Genomic DNA, 21,410 nt, shown 5'->3' with positions numbered 1-21,410 from the left:
CATATATGACTCAGACACTTTGTAACTTAATATTCAGGACCAGACCTTCTGGAAATGGAGTGTTCATACCTTGTGAAACTACATTTACCACTGCATGGTGATGACTTTGTGATTGATGACTCACCGATCTGTTCCCAGGGAGTAACCTCTGCTTTGTGAACCTGTTTGCATCTCCATTGTGTCCTGCCTGGAACTTGCCATCTGTGCCTCTACATTCCTGCACTCACACAGGTCTCACCAGAAACATGCTAGCAAAATGAACTGCACCAAAAGCCATGGAGACCACAGCTATTTCCCACCACATGACAGTGTTTTTCAGCGCTATGTGTTTCGAAGGAACTGTAAGCTAAGAACTAATTCAGCAAGCTTGGGCTACCTCTCTCTTTTTTGCTCTGTCAGAGCTGTGTCATGTGTGGCAGCTGTGCAGCAGCTTGGGACATGCAGAGAAGGGTCTCAGAACACCATCCCCAGCCATGTGCAGAAACAAATGAACTGTCATAATTCACAAGAGAACAAAGGCTGGTAATTTTCTGCCTGAAACGAACATTTCTTTGTAAACTTCCATGACTCTTTTTGCTGTAATATCAATTAATTTTCCTTATTTCAAAGTTGTTTTTTATTCAAATAAGTTTCCTAATAATGCAAATGCCATTCAGCTTTATTCTGATAGGTCATGTTAAGTGCAAAGGCTTGCCAGAGAAGTGTTCATTTCTGCCAAAAATGAATTCTGAGTTTGTATATTACTTTGTGAACAACCAATGGTTTTATTGGCTTTACAGAACACACCTCCCCTCTACAGAAAAGATGGTTACTGACAGCACAAGAGATGCTACAAAATAAAATTAAATGTAACATTCAAAACAATGAGTATTTCTACATATATTAACATTCATACGAAGCTTAAAATTAGTGCTATTTGGATCACAGGCATTATTGAATGCTACTGCAAAGAAATTACATAAGCAATGATAGTTACCATTTAAAAATAGCAAACAGTGTAAATTGGAAGATTTAATGTTTTCTTCTTTTAATGTACAGCCCCATTCCCAGAATTCTACCAGACTGTGTGGACAGAACAACTGTCACAGCTGTCTATCAAGGCTGAATTAGATGAAGACAAACAATACAGGCTTTGTGGTTCAACTGAAGCAGCAGCCTCAAAAGTTTCCATTTCTCATCCAAGGGCACTGTGGGAGCATTGTCTTCCTCCTCTCTGTAAAGAGAATGGAACAATTATGTTACTGAAATTCCTCCACAGTGGGTCTGAAAGAATGTTTAGGTCCAGCCATGGAGACAGGGAAAACCAAAAGGAGGGGTTTCATGGACAGCAGGTGGGGGCAGTTCCAGGGTATATACTTCATGGACATAATAGTCCTGATTCTTCTCCTTTAGGGTAAAGCCAGCACTGGAAGATTTAATAGCAGTGGAGGAAATGGCGATAAAAAATGCCAAGTACAGGGGCAAGCTTGAAAGAAAGTTTTACAATTGACTTTCTGAATCAATCAGGTAATTGCTTTTAATGTGGAGAGCACAGTTTTAAGTAGAAAGGAAAATATACTATTACACAGAATATTTTTTACCATTTTCCACCCTAGGGGCCCTACCTAGAAAAGTGCTGAGTACACAGCCCTCATGGGTGTCAGATGAGCTCAGGAGATTGAAAGCAATGGCACATTTTGTTTCTCCTAATAGCAGTAATATTCATATTCATCAGCAGTAGAGATAAACTAATATTTGGCTTCATGCAAACATACACTCGTCCTACACCACAACCTTAGGATATCAGCTTTTGGCTTGCCTCACTTCAGAAGCGTAGGTATGAGAATGACAAATCATTTCATCCTGTTGTACTAGCAATCTCATTTTTCCTGAAGTTATTTTAGCACTCAGAATGCATACACAAGGAATCCGTAAGTGCTTGGGTGCAAATGATAACCTGGGGCTACAACTACTTGCAGGAATAGTCAGTGCATCTCTAGAGAGTTCCTACTCTTTTCCTTCAGGAGGAGTATAGAGGCTGTCAGTCACCTACAATACTGTCAAGGAGTTGGTGTCTGCATGCAGGACAAACTGTGCAATGATTTCTGTATTTTCCCTACATACACAACATACCCCCCAAAGCCGTGAGATTTGGCAGCAGCATCATTTGATGATCAGCCTGAAGAACTTTGAACCACTTCTACTGGCTACATTCTAAGAAAGACTGAAGGTCCTTTACAGCGCAGCTAGTTTTAGCCATAGTTATACTTCATGCAATAGCACAGAGGACTGTCAGTTCTTCCTGGGGCTTGGTATAAAGGTACAACATTAAGAACAACAACAACAACAAAAACACAGAATGACAGCAAGTTATTATCAGACTCTGACATGTTTTTGAGTGGGCTACTAACATAATGGTGCAGGGACCAACCTCCTTCCTGAAAAGAAAGATTTCTCTTGTGGACAGAAGACACTGGGTCAGACGAAAAGTCTGAGTAAGCTCAGAAGCTCAGTGAGCTCAAAAGAAACCAAAACTCTGCATTCTTAAGGTTCTACATAGGCAAACGAATGCTTTGACAAAGTGACACTTTCTTAATCTCCATTAGTGCTAAACTAATTAACAAAACTGTTTTATATACTGCAGTAAGTAGTATCTCTTTTCTTTCTTGGAGAATCCCTAGTGTGATATAAGGGTGATTGAGTATCTAATTACTCCGTAATTGAATGCACACTTCGTACATTTTTCACTAGTTCAAGCTTAATGCTTTTGGTCCAAAAATCAAAGTCAGTGAAATTAAGTTGAACTGCAATTTTGGCAGCTATTGTATTACTGGATTACTTTTGGAAAGAAGCCTAATTACAGGCCAAACTGAAGACTTCAGTTGTGTTTGTTACAAATATACCTAATGTGTAATCCAACAAAAGACTAATTGTATACATTGCTGGTGATGTTATTCATGTTTACCATTTATTCACATTTAAGACTAATTTTTTCTACCATGCTAAATTAATAGCACTGTTCCGCAAAACATATAACCAAGTCACACACTCTTATCCACTATGCAGTCATCAAGGTACCTGCTTCTCTTACTCTTCTGAAGAGTTTATAGAAATGTGTGAAGGTTGCTCTGTAAGTAACAACAACTGTTTTAAAATATTGGCCCACAACATCAGAGGCAGTGTTGGTGGTATGGTGGTAGAAGTTGCATCTCCCTGCCAGTATTCTATTATACTTCGTTACTGTGTCAGGCAACAGAAGAAGAGCAGTCTGACAAAATGGAGTCCGATATGGAAGCGTGTAGGAAAAAAAGAAGAGTCACTGAAATCCTCCACACAGAAAAAGTGGTACTCACTAACAGACTTTAACAGACATTTGCTGAACATTTATGGAGATCAAACAGCAGATGTGAGCACAGTGATGTGGTGGGTGGTGCATTTCAGCAGTGACAGCAGGAACAAGGAAGACAAGACACATTCCAAATGGCCATGCACAGCTGTCCCACTACAAAATGAAGAGAGTTTCAATCAACTCATCCACACAAATCAGCAGAGTATGACCACAGAACTGTACGAATTCAAATACTGGCTTCACTGCATTAAAAACAAAGTTGGCAGTGTTGGAATATATCTAAGTTTGTGCCAGATGCGTCCCATGAATGCTCACCCAGGAACATAAAGCACATTATACGCAATTTTGTGAGGACCTACTGAATACAAGCTTGAAGGTGACAGTTTCCTGGATTGCACCATTATATGCAGCATGATATTACCACTCCAAGCCAGAGCCAAAACAGCAGTCCATGGAGTGTCAGCGTGTGAATTCCTCATTGAAGAAGTTAAAGACACAATCCTCAGCTGGTAAAGCCATGTGCATTGCCTTTTGGAATAGGAAAAGGGTGATGCTTCTGGATTTCTCAACCCCAGACAAACCATCAACTCTGACCACTACAACTCGAAGATGATTAAGCTGAAGGCTCAAACTTCCAGAGCTCGGCCAGAGAAGAAGACAACTTTTCTCTTGCAACACGGTAACTGGCCCCATACCAGTCTGAATACTGTGGAACACATCATCAACTCTGGCTCCATGCACTGCATAGTACTGTTTGGCACCTTCTGAGTTTCATTTGTTCAGTCCAATGAAAGATGCACTGCATGGGCAATATTTTACTAGCAATTATGTCATCATAGCAGCTGCTAAACACTGTGTCACCTCCTCTTATTCAGATTTTTACAAGAGCTGCATGAAGGTTCACATTCATCATTGGTGAAAATGCATAGATAATGGTGGTGACTATGCTGAAAAATAGTTTTTATAACTAACAATGTGATCTATCAACAAGTGTTATTGTGCTTTTTGTATCTGTTATAGTTTCCATGGAAATAGAAAGGAGGCATTATGTTTGGAGCGACCTATGTAATACTTAGTCTAAAACTGCACAAATATGCTTGTATATAATAATCAGAAAACTGCCTAGATTATTTACTTGTTTATAGAGTGCATTTCTGTTTCTTAAGTCTCCTTTGCTTGGGTTGAGTACTACATTTAAACAGAGCTCCAATGCTTCTGATGGAATCCTCAAAGGCATAAACTGTTGGAAAATCTGAGGTCTATCATCAGAATACCCATGATTAAAGCAAAGAAATATTAAAAAGGTAAATAAAAATCCACAAATCATTCTGAGAATGTAAATATATGCATGTTTCTAAGAATACTTACTTCTGATTTTTGCATTTGTCAATTTTACGTACTTAGATTCCTCACAGAGAATGAATTCTCTTGAAGAAAACTGGAACAAATGCAAGACAGTAACTATCTCAAAAACGGAGCATAGAAGGAGCAAAGATCAGGGCCAAGCTTGGTATACTTTTAAGAACTGAAGGTCCCAAGGTTTCCATAGTAATACAACATATTTTAGGAAAAAGAAAAGATAGAAGAAAACTTCAGCAAAAAAGATTACTTTTCCATCTTCTGGAAGTGTAGGAAAAGTGCATATAAATGAAATACAAAGAAATGAAATAGGATGGGCATGATAATATGCCTTTTCATCTGATAGAGAGGAAATAAGATACCATGCCTGGAGCAGCCTTAAGCCAAAATCATTATACAAGATCAAAACCTTTCTTCTGCTATTTAAAAGTAGTCAATCTCCTTTCTGGAGAGCTTTTCATCTTCCTTTGTCTTACCATTTTCCTTACCACTATTGTGTTACACAGTGTCTCCATGGTGTTTGTTTTTCTCCTAGAAGCATCTTGTCTTCTTACAGTTAAACTAAAAAGTTCATAAAGAGTTAAAAAAAAAAAACTTCAATGGACATGAGTAGCAAAATCACTTTTAACACTGAATACACATTACCATTATTCTACACCTTCCTAAAGTCAGCACCTGAAAGTATTATCAAGCATGGATTCAGAGCATCTCAGAAAAGAAATCCCACTACCTTATAAACCCCTATGTTTCTTACAACAATTCATAAATCTTTCCATGAAGTTCATAATTTATCAAGTGTACTTCTAGCTTCATGGGTGTTTAACAATATCAAGCTAACAAAAGTATTTTTGCTTCTCTTGAGCTCTGGGGATTGGATAAAAAGGTTTTAAAAATTACATAAAGTTCTGCTTTGTAGCAATGCCTGCCACAAAATTTGGAGCTAGTGATAAAATACAGCTAATAACAATCACTTCTGATACACATTTCTCACTCTGTGAGTGAGAATTATCAGTTACAAAAATATTGTCAATAATCCAAGCAACTTGGTAAGGTTTTGTATTTATTCCAAAATACTGTTGCCTGTTAAGCATGAGTTTGTATGCATGTGTTCACTGCACTGTTTTCATCCATATAGGATTAGAATTACAAATTCTAGTAAGTATAATTATCTGTAAATACCTGCAATCTCAGTTCCAAAAACGTAAAAACATTCTCATTAAAACTTCCTACATCCACAACATTGTAGAAAAAAGCATATATGTTGTAGGCTTCCTTCTTTATGTCTGTAGTCATACACATGTACTTGTATGTCCTAATATCATTAACATTTTAGAGCTGTTACATAATCTAGAATCTCTACACTTTAAAAATCAGGTGCAGTCTAGATAGGAATGATTCATGCTTTTAACCACTTTGCCTCAGTGCAATCTGCTGCATTTTTCCTGTAAAAGTGAATACAACGTAGCAGAGTTTCTCTGTGTGTGTGCTTTCAGAGCCATGCTTTTGTGCTCAAATTGGCAATAATTACTCTGTGAGGAAGTTTTTCTTATGACAGGAGCTCCTGGCTACATTATCAGTTTCCAAACAGCAGTGTATAAACCATACATGAGTTATGGTAAACAGCTGGAAACTATACTATCAGAATGTTTTTCATAAAAAGGCAGATAACAGTGTATTGTTGATAGCAAAGAATGTGTGGTGGTGATAGAGAGCCGCATACCAAGAAATTTGGGAGCCTTTGTCAATGTGGAGTATCTTATCTGAAGCAAATAGCAGAGCTTTGATTCCTAGACTACTCTGACTCTGTTTATCCTTGAAAAGGAAGCATAATATCTTGTTTCTTTTTGTGTGTATTAAGAGATTTCAACCCTTTTCCACTCCTCCACTAAATGACTAAACTTAAAATGACTGCTAAGTCATAGGACCATTGCAATATGATACTTGCTCTGGAAAACAGGCACATCTCAACATCATTTTATTCCTCTATTTATGGCTTAGTCACTCCCCTTACTGAAGCTCTGGGTTGGAAACATCATGTATTTTTTACCACAACAATGATCAGTCCACAATCACTGCCACTATCATTGCCATGATGGACTGCTTGTGGCTACTGAATCCTCGAATTGTTTCTCTTGTGTCAGAGGCATGCTGCAAAAGCAACAGAATCATTATGCTGCTTATGAATTAGAATTCCTAGCAATGGGAAAACAAGTTAGGCTGACATTACAGCTTTCACCTGCAAAATCAACATAAATCCCACCACCTGAAAAGGTAGGTGGCTTTCAGCCACTCCTGAACCTCTTCACCTCCTGAATGTTCTGAAGTTTATGGCATTCTTCCAGTAGCTGATTATTGTGAGTGGCTCACAAGCCAAAGGTATTTGGCCCTCGGTCCTGTAGTCATGCACTCCAACATAAGTGCATTCTCAAGTGCTCTGAAGTGGCAGCAGTTTGCTGGGCACGCTACAGAAGAACAATAGTTGGTATTCTTGATTAGCCACAACTCTGTGTGTGCTGTGCGACTTTCAAAGACTGAAACTCACAATTACAACAATCCTTTCAAGCACCAAATTTAAACTCCTGGAGACAAATAATGACAGATGAAAAATCACTTGCTGAAAGGCAGCATAAATATTTACATATCATCACATCTAGGAAACGAGTATTTGTATTTCTAAAGAATTTGTGTTGATAATTTCTGGAGGTTTTGTTTCTGTTTTCTTCTAAATCAGGAAAAAGAGAAGAATGGCCACAATAGCATAATGATGCATGGCTGCTGAAAGCTCACCCCAGCTCTGGATCAATGTAACAGGAAAGCGTAAAACTCTTAGTGTTGGAACTTCCTCACAGCAACTTGTTTGTGAACTTGAGAAACCACAAAAGCTACTGGTAAGAGAGCAGACATATTGACTGTAATGAGAACTTCCTTTCAAATGTGAAGTTCACTGAGATATGCTTAGGGAAAGAAATATGAACATCAGGCCTCTCTCAACTCCATTTCTCAAAGACAAGGCACAGCTCCACTGCTCAATCTCCATTTGAATGTCTATCATATTCTGTATTCTATTACCATGATACAGTGCACAATGCTGCAAAGGGGGAAATGTATCACTACTTTTTTAGTAATAGCTCACCACAAACTGGCCACCTTGATCCCTTGTTCAGCGCCCTAAGGAAGGGAGCAGTTCATGCTAGTCACTCACAGAATCTACTGGATGAAGTCACCACATTGTCCTCCCTCCTTAATCTACACTGTGAACCTAATGGTGTGCCAATTTCTGCTTGTCTGCTCATATTATACAGTCTCCTTAGTACCAGGCATGTAGTCTCTGTCCATCCCAAACTAAATAAATCCTTCCTGTACTTCAGACCTACCACAGTTTTAGTATTTTAATGACATTTGTTTTGTTGGTTTTTTTTTGTTTATTCTAATTTTGAATGTACTACTAGGAAAACAGCAATTATATTAATAATAGCCTTTTATCCAAAGTCATTCAACCATCATTTACCAGCTGTTGAATAAACTCGTAGCTACTGTCAGTCTGTGGTCTACTAAATAGACGTGCAAAAAAATGTTCAGGAGAACAAAGTAATGTAGATAGGTAGCTGGAATACAATCTTTAATTTATGGATAGAAAACAAAATAAGCTGTGTCTGAGACATGTCAATTCAGGATAGCCAATCTGTTTAAATCTCCGATTTAATTGGAGATTAAATTACTTTGTTTACTGGTTATGCTCAGTTGAAAATAAAGTTTATCACTTTCAAGAGAAAATATTTCCATATCATTTAAGCAAATTACTTCTTAGAATTAGGTCTTACTACCTTCTGTTCAAAGAATCTTCATTATGACTTCGTTACTAGGCACTTATCTGACCTTCTCTTAGTAAATGGGAGCAAAACCATTTAACTATAATGTGTATGGAATCATGCTTGCATAGACTGGTTCAGAAAGTGATATAGATATAGAGGCATGCCACAATGAATTCAGTATCACTGTCAACTCAAAATGATATTCGGCTATTTGAAAACAGACATGTTGCTCATCCACAGATTAAGCCATTCCGCTGATGCAATGGAATCATGTCTATCGAATCAATTACATACAAAGCAACAAGGATTACAGAAAGAGTAATAAAACTATTGGAAATCACAAATAATACTTTAATGAAAAAAATAAATTGCAGAAAAGGTACCTATGTAATGCCCCAAAATACAAGAAATTTTGAAAATACTGACAATTCATGTATTTTAAAAGTGCATCAGAATCCAAGTTACCTTTAGTAAAATGGTAGATTTAAGGTTTTCTTTATTTGATTTCTAGCAGGGGTTGAATTTGTTGTCCCCATTTTTATGCTTTGTGGTATAATAGTGAGAATGGCAAACCTTTTTCCAAGATCACATGGGTTTATCAAGAAATAGCCTGATACCCATAGCAAGGACTACAAGTATCAAATTCCAAAAATCTAGTGGTAATACTGAGGGGTCACATCACTATTCTTTCTCTCTTTTCTCTCAGAAAAGGATCTGGAGATTCTGCAAGAGTGTAAGTTGAACACAAACCAGCAGTGCATCCATGGAGCACAGACGGGCAACAGCCTCCTGGAATGCACTAGGAAGTACATTTCCATCAAGTCAAGAGAAGTGATACTTCATATTTACTCTTAGTTACCCCAGCTCAAGAGAAATACCAGCATACTGGTGACAGTCCAGCAAAAGGCCACAAAGATGATTATGGGATTCATGTCATAAGAGAGGGTTACAGAGCTGGTACTGCTTAGCCTCAGGAAGAAATGACTTGAGATAGACCTTATCAAGGGGTGTAAAAAGAGATGAAGTACAAAAAATGGCATGCGACTCTTCGGTGTTATCCAGTGAATGAATGAGACAATGGAAACAAATTTAAACACAGAAAATTTCATTTAAGCTTAGGAAAATCTTTTTTAGTCAATAAAAGAATAGGTTGCCCAAAAATATTGTGAGATCTCCATCCATAGAAATATTCAAAACCCAACTAGAACTAGAGGCAGTTATTTTGATATCTGGTCTCTCTTATGATAAGAAAACACTAAAAAAAACAAAACAAAACAAAACAAAAAAACCACCACCAACAACAAAACTCTTTACCTCTTTACCTGAGATTACATGCTGTGATATATGATTGTGTCATCTCTGCCTTCAATTCAACAAGCTACCACAAATTGCATCGAATATCAACATATGCTATTTGATCATAAGTCACAAGGGTTCAATCCCGTTAAGGTTTCAATCAAAGCTGAAGATTTATGAGCATGGCCTGCATAAAGCCTGCATTCTGATTCTGTCAAAACTAATTAGACCTCTTACACAACCTCTCTCTACTCTTGCGTATTCACCACCTATATGGAAATATTTGTGTCCTTTCCTTGACAGAGCGAAGAGGCCACAGAAAATGAATGTTTCTCAGAGTTCTACAAGAGGCCGATCCACAATTATTTGTAATAAAAGAGAAAATACTGAAATCTCTTCAGACAGGTGTTTTAGCAGCCTTGGAAGAGAAGCATCATGTCAGAAAAGTCCACCAGTAAGTTTGGAATTGCAATAATTAAGACATACATGACAAATTCCATCATTTGGGAATTAAAGCTTCAGATTATTTTGTGAAGCATGACCAAGATAAAACTTGTTGTTTAAAACAATCCTTTGCAACTATCAACAAATCTAATAAATTTTCAAACGTGAAAGCAAAAGGGAAATTTTCTCATTTCTGCTCCAACATTGTAAAGTGAAACTATTTCATGCTTAAAATTCAAAGACAGCGTGTCAAGTAATTTCACTGTTACAGACTTGAATTACCTGCACTGGCCTGAGGGCATTATTCATTCTCTGAGAAAAATTGTACTTTAATATTGCTATGATTTTCCGAAATAATTTTAATGCAGAAGCCTGGATGAATCTGAATCATCCATTTCAAGATTAAAGTGATGACATTCTCTGACTGTAGAGAACCATTTAATTGAGAACTGAGCTCAGGGATATGCCCAAAATCAAATATGTGAATGAGAAAACAGTAAAAATAAAAGGACTAGTATTTTGCTTTCTTTGCTTAACTTCTGGTATGTTGATACTAAATATTATATTGAATGCTTACGCTATATCAAAAGATCATGAAATTGTTGGCCACTGTCCCAGACCATTTAATAACCTGCCACATGCAGGAGGAAAGATAATCTTCCCACTAGGCTTTAATGGATCCATTTTTGGAAGTACTGAATTATTAATCTCTTTTAGGGGTTATCTGCTGCCTGATCATTTGTTAACTTTATATGAAGTTGGGTGCTGGAACCAGAGCACTGTCTGAAGAGACTTAACTCCGCAACAGAGCCTGAAGTGAATTACGAATTTCCATCATTGACCAAGATAGGGCATGAATTTACTGTACAAATAACTGTCTGTACCCTAAGGCTTTTTAAAATACATCAATAGTAAAAGAAGGACTAGGGAAAATGCGGGTCCTCTACTGAATGAAGTGTGTGCTCTGTAACAAGGGATGCTGTGAAAGTGGAGATACAGACATCTTCTTTGCTTCAGTCTTTAATATTAAGAATACCCCTCTGGCATTCCAGATCCTGGAGGTAATAGAGAGAGACTTCTGGGAACAGAAGTCTTCCCTAGGGACAAGGAAGAGATGGCCAGAAAGCACCTAGCCAAAATCAACACACACAAATTCATGAATCCCAGTAATATTCACCCATGTGTGCTGACAGATTGCTGAACCACTATCATCTTTGATTGCTGAACCACTATCATCTTTGAATGAACTAGGCAAATGGGAGAGGTGCCTGAAGACTGGAGGATAGCTAGTGTCACTCAAGTCTTCAAAAAGGGCAGGAAGGAAGATCGGGGAAACTATAGGCCCATTAGCCTCACCTCTGTCTCTGGAAAAGTGATAGAACAACTTTTTCTGGGTGCCATCTCCAAGCAAATGAAGTTATCAGTAGCCAACATGGGGACGTTGTGCTCAACCAACTTGGTAGCCTTCATACGATGTCATCACTGGCAGGGCAGACAAGGGGAGAGCAGTGGATGTTGTGTGCCTTAGCTTTGTTGTTTGATGTTGTCTCCCACAGCATCCTTGTAATGAACATTAAGAAAGCGTGAGACTGTCTGAGAGACCTCAGAGAGTTGTGGTCAATGGTGCAGAGTTCTAGACCTGTAGCAAGTGTTCCCCAGGGGCTGGTGTTAGGTCCAGTGTTATTCAACATCTTCATCAATAATCTGGAGTAAGGGACAGAGTCCACCCTCAGCAAGTTTGCTGATGATAAAAAGCTGGGAAGAGTAACTGATACACAAGAAAGTTATGTTGCCATTCAGCAAGACCTAGGCAGACTAGCAACTTAGGCAGAGAGAAAACCATTGAGATTCAGCAAGATCAAGTGTAGAGTGGGAAGGAATAGCTTCATGCATCAGTACAGGTTAGGGGCTGATCTGCAGGAGAGGAGTACTATAGAGAAGGACCTATTTGTCCTGGTGAGTAAAAGGTTGACTGTGAGCCAGTAGTGTGCCCTTGTGGCCAAGAAGGCCAATGGTATCTTGGGATGTATTAAAATGAGTGTAGCTAGCAGGTCGAGGGACCCTCTACTCTGCCGCAGTGAGGCCACATCTAGAATACCGTGTCCAGTTCTGGGCTCCTTAGTTCGCAAAAGATAGTTATAAAAAGTGTCCAGCAGAGAGCGACAAAGATGATAGGAGCCCTTTTCCTGTACAAGGAAAGTCTGAGGGAGGTTGGACTCTTCAGTCTGGAGAAGAGAAGGCTGAGAAGGGATCTCATAACTATCTATACATATGTCAAATGCAGGAGTCAAGTTGATTGGGGCAGTCTTGTAGGTGGAGAGCAGTAACTGGAACATAGTTCCACACTAACACAGGGAAGAACTTCATTGCCAGAGTGATGGAGCACTGCAACAAGCTTCCCAGAGACGTTGTGGAGACTCCTTCTATGGATATATTCAAAACCAGGGAACCTGCTTTAGCAGTGGAGTTGGACTCAATGATCTCTGCAGGTCCCTTCCAACGCCTACAAATCTGTGATTCTGTGACAGTGTATATTAAGAACTTTTCAGCAGCATGATTCCAGGTGAAACTCTGGGTGAAATAGTTCTCTTATGAACATATGGCAGATAGCAAAAATGAAGCCACTATATAATTAATTCTACCAATAAAATAGGGTGATCATGAGTACCTTACGCTTTTTATTTTTTAAATACTTTATTGTAGAATATTTTTAATATGATAAAATGTAGTAGGACTTATTAAAGAAAGAATGTGAAAAGATTCACACTTTTTAGAACATTTCTTAGATAAGCTTTCATGCTATCAGTATCAAGGTGGAGCCACATTTAATACAAAATCATCCATAAATGCTGGCCTCTGACTCACTCCTTTCAAGCTAACTAGATGCCTTGATAGTAAAATTTCTTAAATTTAACTCTAAGAATCTCATTACCAGAGTTTTCATTATAGTAAAGCATTGATTACCTAAGTGCAATGAGCTTTAGGTGTAACTGTTGAGTACTGAGGGAATTTATGTTGTAATTGATAGAAGCCAGGGGAGCATTACATGGACGGTTTTACTAACTGAAGTGTGAATAATTCAGGTTCTCAGGTGCAGTAGCTATTCTGCACTGAATTCAAAATCATCCTTGCTCTCTGAGCCAATGAAGGCTAAAACCATCACTGAGGGCAAGAAGTAGCAACCGGTTTGATGAATAAAATAAGGTGAAAAATTAGCCATAAGAGAAATTAATTAATTAGTCTCCTCTTGTATCTGCACCGGTTTTGACGAGATTCGCTGTTTGATTTAGAAGGTACAGAATTCTAAAAAAAAAAGGAGAAGGGATAAAAAATAAATAAAATTTTAAAATGAGGAATTCTTCCAGAGCTAGTGCCCTGTTTAAGAGATAACACTAAGAAATTAACTGCTGTTTTCCACAACTAAGGAAATCCATAACAAAGCTTTAGGCACAATGAGCTGTTGTCCTTTGCAGTAATAGAAATTTCAAGCTACAAGATGTAACTATGATCTAACTGCCTGAACCACTGTCTACTAAAGATTTCAGTTCACAAAATCACATGGTCTATTCCAGCAACTAAAGAATCAAATTATTAGTATGTCAGAAAGGCAAATCAACTTTGTTACCATAGTATATAATAGAACAGTACAGTGTTAAAATTTACAACTGTGGCAACATATAACAACATTACGCCATAATTAACTCAAGTTTCCTCTTTTGGCAAAATTTCCCCTATGAGAATTATTTCAAGATTTTGATTTTTCTGCTAAGCTGCTACTTACATTAATAAAGATTTATTGTTGTTTTTCCTCTTCTACTACTGAAATGCAGCCCTGATGACTCTGTCACTAAGTGGCTGAGTTGGTCTGAAGTTATCTCCTAGGATTCCATCAGAGCCCTCTAGAAGTTCTGCACCCTTAACATGTGTCCTCAGTCTACGAAATTCCTCTATCTGAAAGGCAAAAAACAGACATGAAGATGAGATACATTTGGCATTATGGGACTAATGATCAAAATCAGCATTCCTTGCCAGTTCTGCAGTACTGAAACTTTGGAGTGTTCAGACACCATTATTAACATTTAAAAATAGTTGTTAGCACTAACAGAATAGAGAAAAATGAAAACTTTTATACATGTGGTTTGGAAAACATACTCTTTGCATTTTCATGATTTCTTTTGGGATCTTTAACCTTCTTACTCACTGTAGATTACAACCCACAAAATCAATCTCTGTTGTGACATGAAAGTAATGATTCTGGTCTCTCAAAGAAGCATAGGAATAACACAGTTAACTGGAAGTCATTTTGTTATTCTTCCAGTGATAAATATATTGCCTAAAATTGTTGCTTCATTTAAATTAAAATTATTTGCTAAGCCAGCAGAATTTATAAAAGGCTTTAAGGTTTAGCAAAAGGTTCATGACATTTTATACATAGAAATATGTTTTTACAATAAAAATAAAATATTACTTCAAAAGTTCTGTAGATGTGGGTGCTTAGTACACTTTCTAAGATAAAATCAAAAATCACTACAAAACATTTCAGATCTTCCAAAACAATATATTTTGGGTATACAGATTCTTTTCAGATTTTTCACTCTAATCTGATGTAGGAAGACTCAGAGCTTCTGTCTCCATCTGTTGTATCAGCTTCAAGTTCTACGTGATAAAAGGCTATGAAAACCAATGCATCTATCAGTAACATTATGCCTTACTGTTCAGAAGGGTGGTTACAGTTCTTTTGTTTGTTTGTCTGTTTGTTTGTTTTGTGTATGTGTGGGGTTTTTTTTGTTTGTTTGTTTTGTTTTGTTTTGTTTTTTTTGCTTTGGCATATTGTCAAACTGGATACATCAAACCTCTTTGAAGTCTGAATTCTCAAGGATGAGGCTCTGTACGTTAATAGACTATATGGCCGCACTATCCAGCTCAGCTGTAACTTGAAAAAGAAGTTACACAGAAAGTAAAATGGAGTCTGATTTTTATATTATCTAAGACATTACAAAGAATGAATTTCTTCATGAAAAACACTCCATGAAGGATTAAAGGAGAAGGCAAGTGTGATTAAAGGAAATTAGGTACTAAACAGCAGGTAATGACATTTTTGTTCTTATACTGCCCATAGAGAATACTTCCTTACTATAGCTTGGAACACAACTGTCTTCATTGTTGTGTTCCACTCTATTGCAGAAGTGACAGAAACTTATTTAGTTGATTTAGAAGCTAGCTTTGCTCTGCTGTTTTTTCCTCAAAAAACTGTTCTTAGATATCAACTGTTCTGCTTCTGGCAGCTGAGATACAAGTCAATAGCTTAGACTGTAAAATGAAAAGAAGAAAGAACTATAAAGCTCCTCGAAAGTGCTTTTAGAGACAGATCTCAACTTTTGAAGATTTTTTTACTGTTTATTAAAAGCAAACTGAAAACAAACTCACTGCAGACTACAGAACTGAAAATGTCTTCAGGAGTCAAGCGCTGGTAAATTGCTGAATTAATTAGAAAAGGTAGTGTCTGTCACCATCACCAAACTGAACCAACACTTGAAAATCTGAAATAATTGCTGTTCTGGATGGTGCATTTTACAGGAATTTGGCTTCTGTTTTATCTTTTGAGAATTAGAGACTTTAAACACATGTGAAGGGAAGAGCAGATGGCAAAGCCAGCATTTGTGAGTTATCTACTACAACTACAAATGCTCTGCCACAGTTCCTACAGTGAAATATTTCTCCAGGATGTTTTGCTCACAAAGTATCTTCCATTTTCCTCAGTCAGTAAAGTAGGACTGATCTGATCCTAATTTCTGTTCTTCCATCTTAAGGGAAGTGAGGAATTGCAGCCTCACTCTAGATGGATAATAGCTTCTAAGCCCACCAGTGACTGGTGACCTCCTTCATATCAGGGTTCAGACCCCAATGACAGAGGTCCTCTTACACACATGGTAGTCTACTTCATTCTCAAGAAGTGGTTCTGTCAGAAAAGAACACTTAGATGTACTGACGCTACATTTCATGTTTAATTTCCATGTGAAAAGACAATATCTGTGCTCATACTGCTTCATCTAATATGGAATCATTCACTACACCCTCTTCATCTTCTTATCCCAGCCTGTTACATGTCACTGCTATAAAGTATACTCCAAAGAGGAATTTACTTTAGAGACACACGGATGAACTTCCTTGGATATTCACACACCTTCAACAGAAACAGCCATCTACAGAAGGTTTTCCCACACCCAGAAGACTGCAGTCCTGCTCATACTGAAACTCAGCATCAAAGTGAAAGGATAATGCAACAATGTTAACATTCCTACTTCTGCTGAGTAGAAATAAAGGTAGCTTACATCTTGCAGGGTTTGCAAGAATGTTTTTGCCAATCCCCTGTACTCAGATCCTGAATTTTGCTTCATTCTGTTTTACTTAAATATTTGCTGAGGAGTATTTGTGTGTTTTCTGTAGGAACATTTCTTTTACAGAAATGAGAAACAGAAGCCTTACCCTTCTGTTTGAAAATATACGCTTCATTGAATTTGCCTTCAGTACACCTTTCCAGAATAAAATAATGTGAACTTCACAAATTGTTTTATTTCACAGGCTGTACAAATTCTGCACAACTCCCACTCCATTTCCATATACTAGCTACTGTTTCTGTCCTTTAGGAGGACTCGACTATGAATGAAGTAGATGAAAGGACTTGAGACCTAGCCGTTCAATACAAAACCAGTTAACTCTGACAATGACTGCAGAACAACAGCACCTCACTGCATCATTGTGTTCAATCCCTACCCTGCCTGGCTTAGACAATCTATTTGTTCTGGGCTTCCGTATACCACAAAGCACATAATTCATGATGTCCTATTTAAAAAAATATATACAGTTGAGAGAAGCATAAGAAAGTGGGTTTTGGTTGGGTTTTTTTTTCAATTTTTTGCCTGTTCTTTTCAGGCCTGATAGGAGAAATTTTTGTATTTTCTTTAATCGTATTTCAATAGTATATATGCATGAGCAAGGAGTCTTATAAAAGCAGTCAACACACTTAATCCTGTGCTGCATATTGTAATGTAAGACAAATTAAGATGATAAAAAACATACAAGGAAGGCAAGAATGTGCAAAAAGAACACTGCAGGATGCAGCTTTTCACACAGGGCCCGATCTCTTTCCAACAAAGTTCAGTAATGAAACTGTATTTGCAAAACACCGCTCTCCAGTTGCCTGCTCACATTTTATCCAGATCTCACAGAACTACTTACAAAAAAACTATTCCCTAATGGAACTGCAGACTCACAGTACAGAATATGACTTGTACTAAAGGAATAGCAATGAACTCTAGAAATTCACACTCTGATGCTGCAGCCTTGATTTATTATTTTGCTGTTCACAGCATGAGTCTGATCCAGTCTTTCTCTGTTCCAGAGCCACCTCTAAGCTGCACACTATGTCAGTGGCAGTGTGAAGTCCTTCAAGCCCCTCCATGACTTGTAAGCTCTTCACCACTGCAAAGCTCACACTGGTATGGATTCATACCAATCAACGTACTTCAGCAACAAAAAAGCATTTATTCCTCAAATTAAGCTGGGTGAAGTCCAAAATGCCAGTATTTTCCCTATAAAGCTATCTATGTGAAGATCTCTGTTTAAGAAGCATTCAAGACGTGCTCAATAATTAAAGCAAGACGACAATGCCAAATAATGGGTTTTAATAACAATGGCACAGTATTTCTCTTCTGGAGATCTATCCTCTTCACATCACATTCCACCATTTTGTCTTGTGGTAAATGAGAATATACATTAATTACAGTGGCATTTTTCTGCTCAATTCCTCTCTCATTCACCCTTCACACAGTCTCCCAGCACACACAGATACCTTGAACTGTGCCCTCCTTTGTCCACTGACATAGATTAAAAAGGAATAGAGTAAACAAAATATGTAACAAGAAACAGACTGTTATACAATGACTTAGTCTTATGAGTACAGTTTACACGCTTCCAGTGAAGTCCTCTTATTTACCCATATCATTTCCAGGCAATTAGCTGCCATGTTAAAAACAAACTGCCTTTAAAGTTATTCAGAATGTAATATCACCAATACAGTTATGCTTCCACCTACCCAGTAGTAAGAAGCCGTAAAACTTATTCTTTATAAGCAAGGAAATACTGGATTCAAGACTGATAGGATACATATAACTTCCAGATAACAAAGAAATAAGCTTACTGGGAGCAATCACTTTTATCTGTGATTAGAACTAGTATTCACTATCTGTGTGAAAATAAACAGTGCTAGTTCAAAATGATAAGTCTTTAAAACATTGTGCTGGGATTACTAGCAGAATTTTAGATCATTAAAACTGAAATAGTATGAACTTTTATATCATCTTTTATACTTTTTTTCCTTTTGATTGCACATCCTCCAGAGCAGTCCACAAAAAATAAGGGATTTTAGATAGTTTCAGTTAGGTTTTATCCGCATTTCTCAAGTTGGGATTCACAGGATGCAGGAGAATAACTGTCAAGAGCTTTCATTGTTTTTACTGGGCTTATCTGAAGACAAGTATGCAATTTCTCTCATTTGATTGTTAGATATTATAAAAAAATATATACTTTAAAATACATAGATATAAAATTAAATTTAAATGAGTCATTTCCACTTGACATTTATTACAAAATAGAACTAAAAAAAGAGCAAGGTAAGCAATGTATAGTTCAATTCAATACAGCTAGACTGTAATAAGTTAACATTTTTTATACTCCAGGATGTAGTGTTTCCCTGTGCATTTTTGTTCTTCTAACATCAAAAAGCAAGTGTATTTGAAAACTTACAATTACAAAGAACTGAATTTCTTTTGCCTGTTGACTTCTTTCTTTTCTTTCACATTGACTTAAATAAAGAATTATTTTAAATGCAGATGATAAATGATAACAAGGTTCTTCATCTCTGACCTTTGCATTGCCTTCAGTGACTCAAAAGGTTGACCTTTACTTTAAAAGCCATGTATTGATCTAATGGGATCTTCACGGAGAATAATGCCCTGGTATATGTATTTGCACACTATAACCTTTAGCTCATAACCATATTCCAAGGTCACTTTAAGCACAACTGTTACCTGCACTTGGGACACAGTCAAAGGATAGCGAAATAAAATCCAGGTGACACCTTCGCTGCAGGGTGGAACTGTTAGGGAGCCCTCATACACCCAGTAGTCACGCAGTAGAGGATCTGAAATTAAAAGATTTTAATGACATTAAGGAAGAGGATTTGCCTTTTAATTATGATGACTTATGATAGCCATGAGCTTGCTCATATGATGAAGTTAGTATGCAGCAATCTTAAGGGTGAATTTATTACCTGCTACATACTGTCAACTATTTTCTCATGTGAACACACGTGAGCACACACTCATTAAATAACAGTAACTCCTCCTTGTAGATTGATTACTTTAAATATGAAAATGCCACTTTACAGAAATGGCAAATAACTTAAGCCTAATCCTTTAAACTAATAGAATAAATAAATAATACGTTGGGGAAAATCTGTGCTTCCTGATTCCACATCCTCTACTGCAGTAACTGTTGTCAGACTTGCCCTCCTTTGGGCCTAGCTCCACGTTTAGATAAGGAACGGAGGTATGAGAGCTCTTCTTGCCACTCTGGTCAAGTAGAACCTCAAGCTTACTACTTCATGGAGCTTAAAGTTCACAGCTAGATTGAAATAACTTATCTCTAAGACAGGCAGACAACTTTACTGTGAAAAGACATCCCATTTTGAAGGTTGAAAGGCTGTGGTGATCAAATAGTGACTAAATTCTACATTCATACTAAACTGTACTGTTCATAATTCAAGTGCCATATTTTTCAAGATGCAATCCTGTCTCCTAGCTCTGGAAAAGTGAGTTGGACTTCATAGAAAAAAAGCTTAACAAATCACTCTCTCTCACGAAAACACATGATACAAAATTGTCCTCTGCTGCTGTAGGCCACATTCACAAATGACTTCCTGACCCAGATGAAGAAAGTGAATATTCTGCCTGACCATAAAAGAGGGTAAAAACAAACAAACCTGAAGAGGAACTGAACACTCATGACATGGGAGACCTGAGGGAAGGCTGGAAATTGAAATAAATGTGTTTGGTTGACCTAACCTGTTACCACCATTTTGCTACTAGATAAGAGAAATTTCAGTAGAATTAAATCTTACTAATGAAACCTGTGCTCCTCAGTGGATGGATTTTGTTTTGTTGGTCTCATTTGCTTTCTCACAGAATTTCATAGCAAGAAGTTGCACTGTCAAGCACTCAAAAAATTAAGAATTGCAAGAATTAAATCAGCCCACCACGTGCATGCACTGCGCTGTCTCATTACATGATTACATACAAAGAACATTTCATCATTTATTTGCAAAGATGGATGACTCTATCTTTAAAAGCAGCAGCTAACATTTGGCTTTTTCAGTACTATATGTGTGGTCCTAGGTCTATTCAAACCTTGCTTTTTACAAGGATTGTTCTTTTTTATATTTTGTATTTCTAGTGCACCCATTTCTTCAGCGTCCAAGTGCTTCACATACATTAGTTCATCCTTCCAGCACCTCAGTGAGGTGAGGAAGGACAGATTAACCCCAATTCTTAAAGCTGGGCAACTGAGGCACAGAGAGATTAAGTTGAAATGCATCTATTCATTTGAAGTGTTCAATATGAGATGCTTAGAACCTGATTTCTCAGTGTAGTTAACTTTCTATAGCACTTAATGCAGTCAGAGCACTGCTCCCATTGACTTCAGTTGCAGGTGTAAGCACTCAGCACTTCAGTAAATCAGACCCCTTGATCTCAAGTCGGGCACCTAGAAAATGAGGAATACACAGTTAGAGATCATTTATGGAAATTTTGGTTTATGTGACTTGATCAGCATCAAACCAGGAACTGCGAAGTATGGGTCCTGTGAAAGTAACTTCTGGTAAAGCATGTTTTATAATACTTGTTTATGACACGGCACAGGCAGCCTTAATTCCTGCAATTTCTAAATGCTGAGCACTTGACCTTGCAACCTAAATAATATTCCTTTGATAAAATTAATATAGTTTAATAAATAATGGGGTTACTTGGAAAAATTGTTTAAATATCTTATTACTGGAGCACGGAATTTGGTTCAGAAGCATTCCTTGAAGTATTTATTTTGTAGAATTTTTTTTA

The 21,410-nt window shown here is 37.4% G+C and overlaps 1 protein-coding gene across 4 annotated transcripts in view; it reads right to left on the bottom strand.

Moving 5' to 3' along the window:
• Nucleotides 1–740: 740 nt before the first annotated feature.
• Nucleotides 741–21,410, bottom strand: part of CA8 (carbonic anhydrase 8 (inactive)) — a 44,141-nt gene continuing 23,471 nt past the window's right edge. Inside the window, exons 7-9 of one of the 4 annotated variants that reach the window (XR_014942524.1) lie at nucleotides 19,329–21,060; nucleotides 14,021–14,190; nucleotides 741–1,213 (exon numbers count right to left, since the gene is read on the bottom strand). Coding sequence is in view for 3 of the 4 variants with exons in the window: in XM_015855645.3 (XP_015711131.1) it covers nucleotides 14,056–14,190; nucleotides 19,329–19,441 (248 nt within the window). In the remaining variant the exon portion in view is untranslated. Of the gene's footprint in view, nucleotides 1,214–12,914; nucleotides 13,543–14,020; nucleotides 14,191–19,328; nucleotides 21,061–21,410 lie in introns of those variants that run through there. The other 3 variants (XM_015855645.3, XM_085537350.1, XM_085537351.1) reach the window with 3 other exon arrangements.

Source organism: Coturnix japonica, chromosome 2 (genome assembly GCF_054131305.1).
Source record: "Coturnix japonica strain WE chromosome 2, WE-NBRP24, whole genome shotgun sequence".
NCBI lineage: Eukaryota > Metazoa > Chordata > Aves > Galliformes > Phasianidae > Coturnix > Coturnix japonica.
This window is presented reverse-complemented; position numbering and strand designations above follow the sequence as displayed.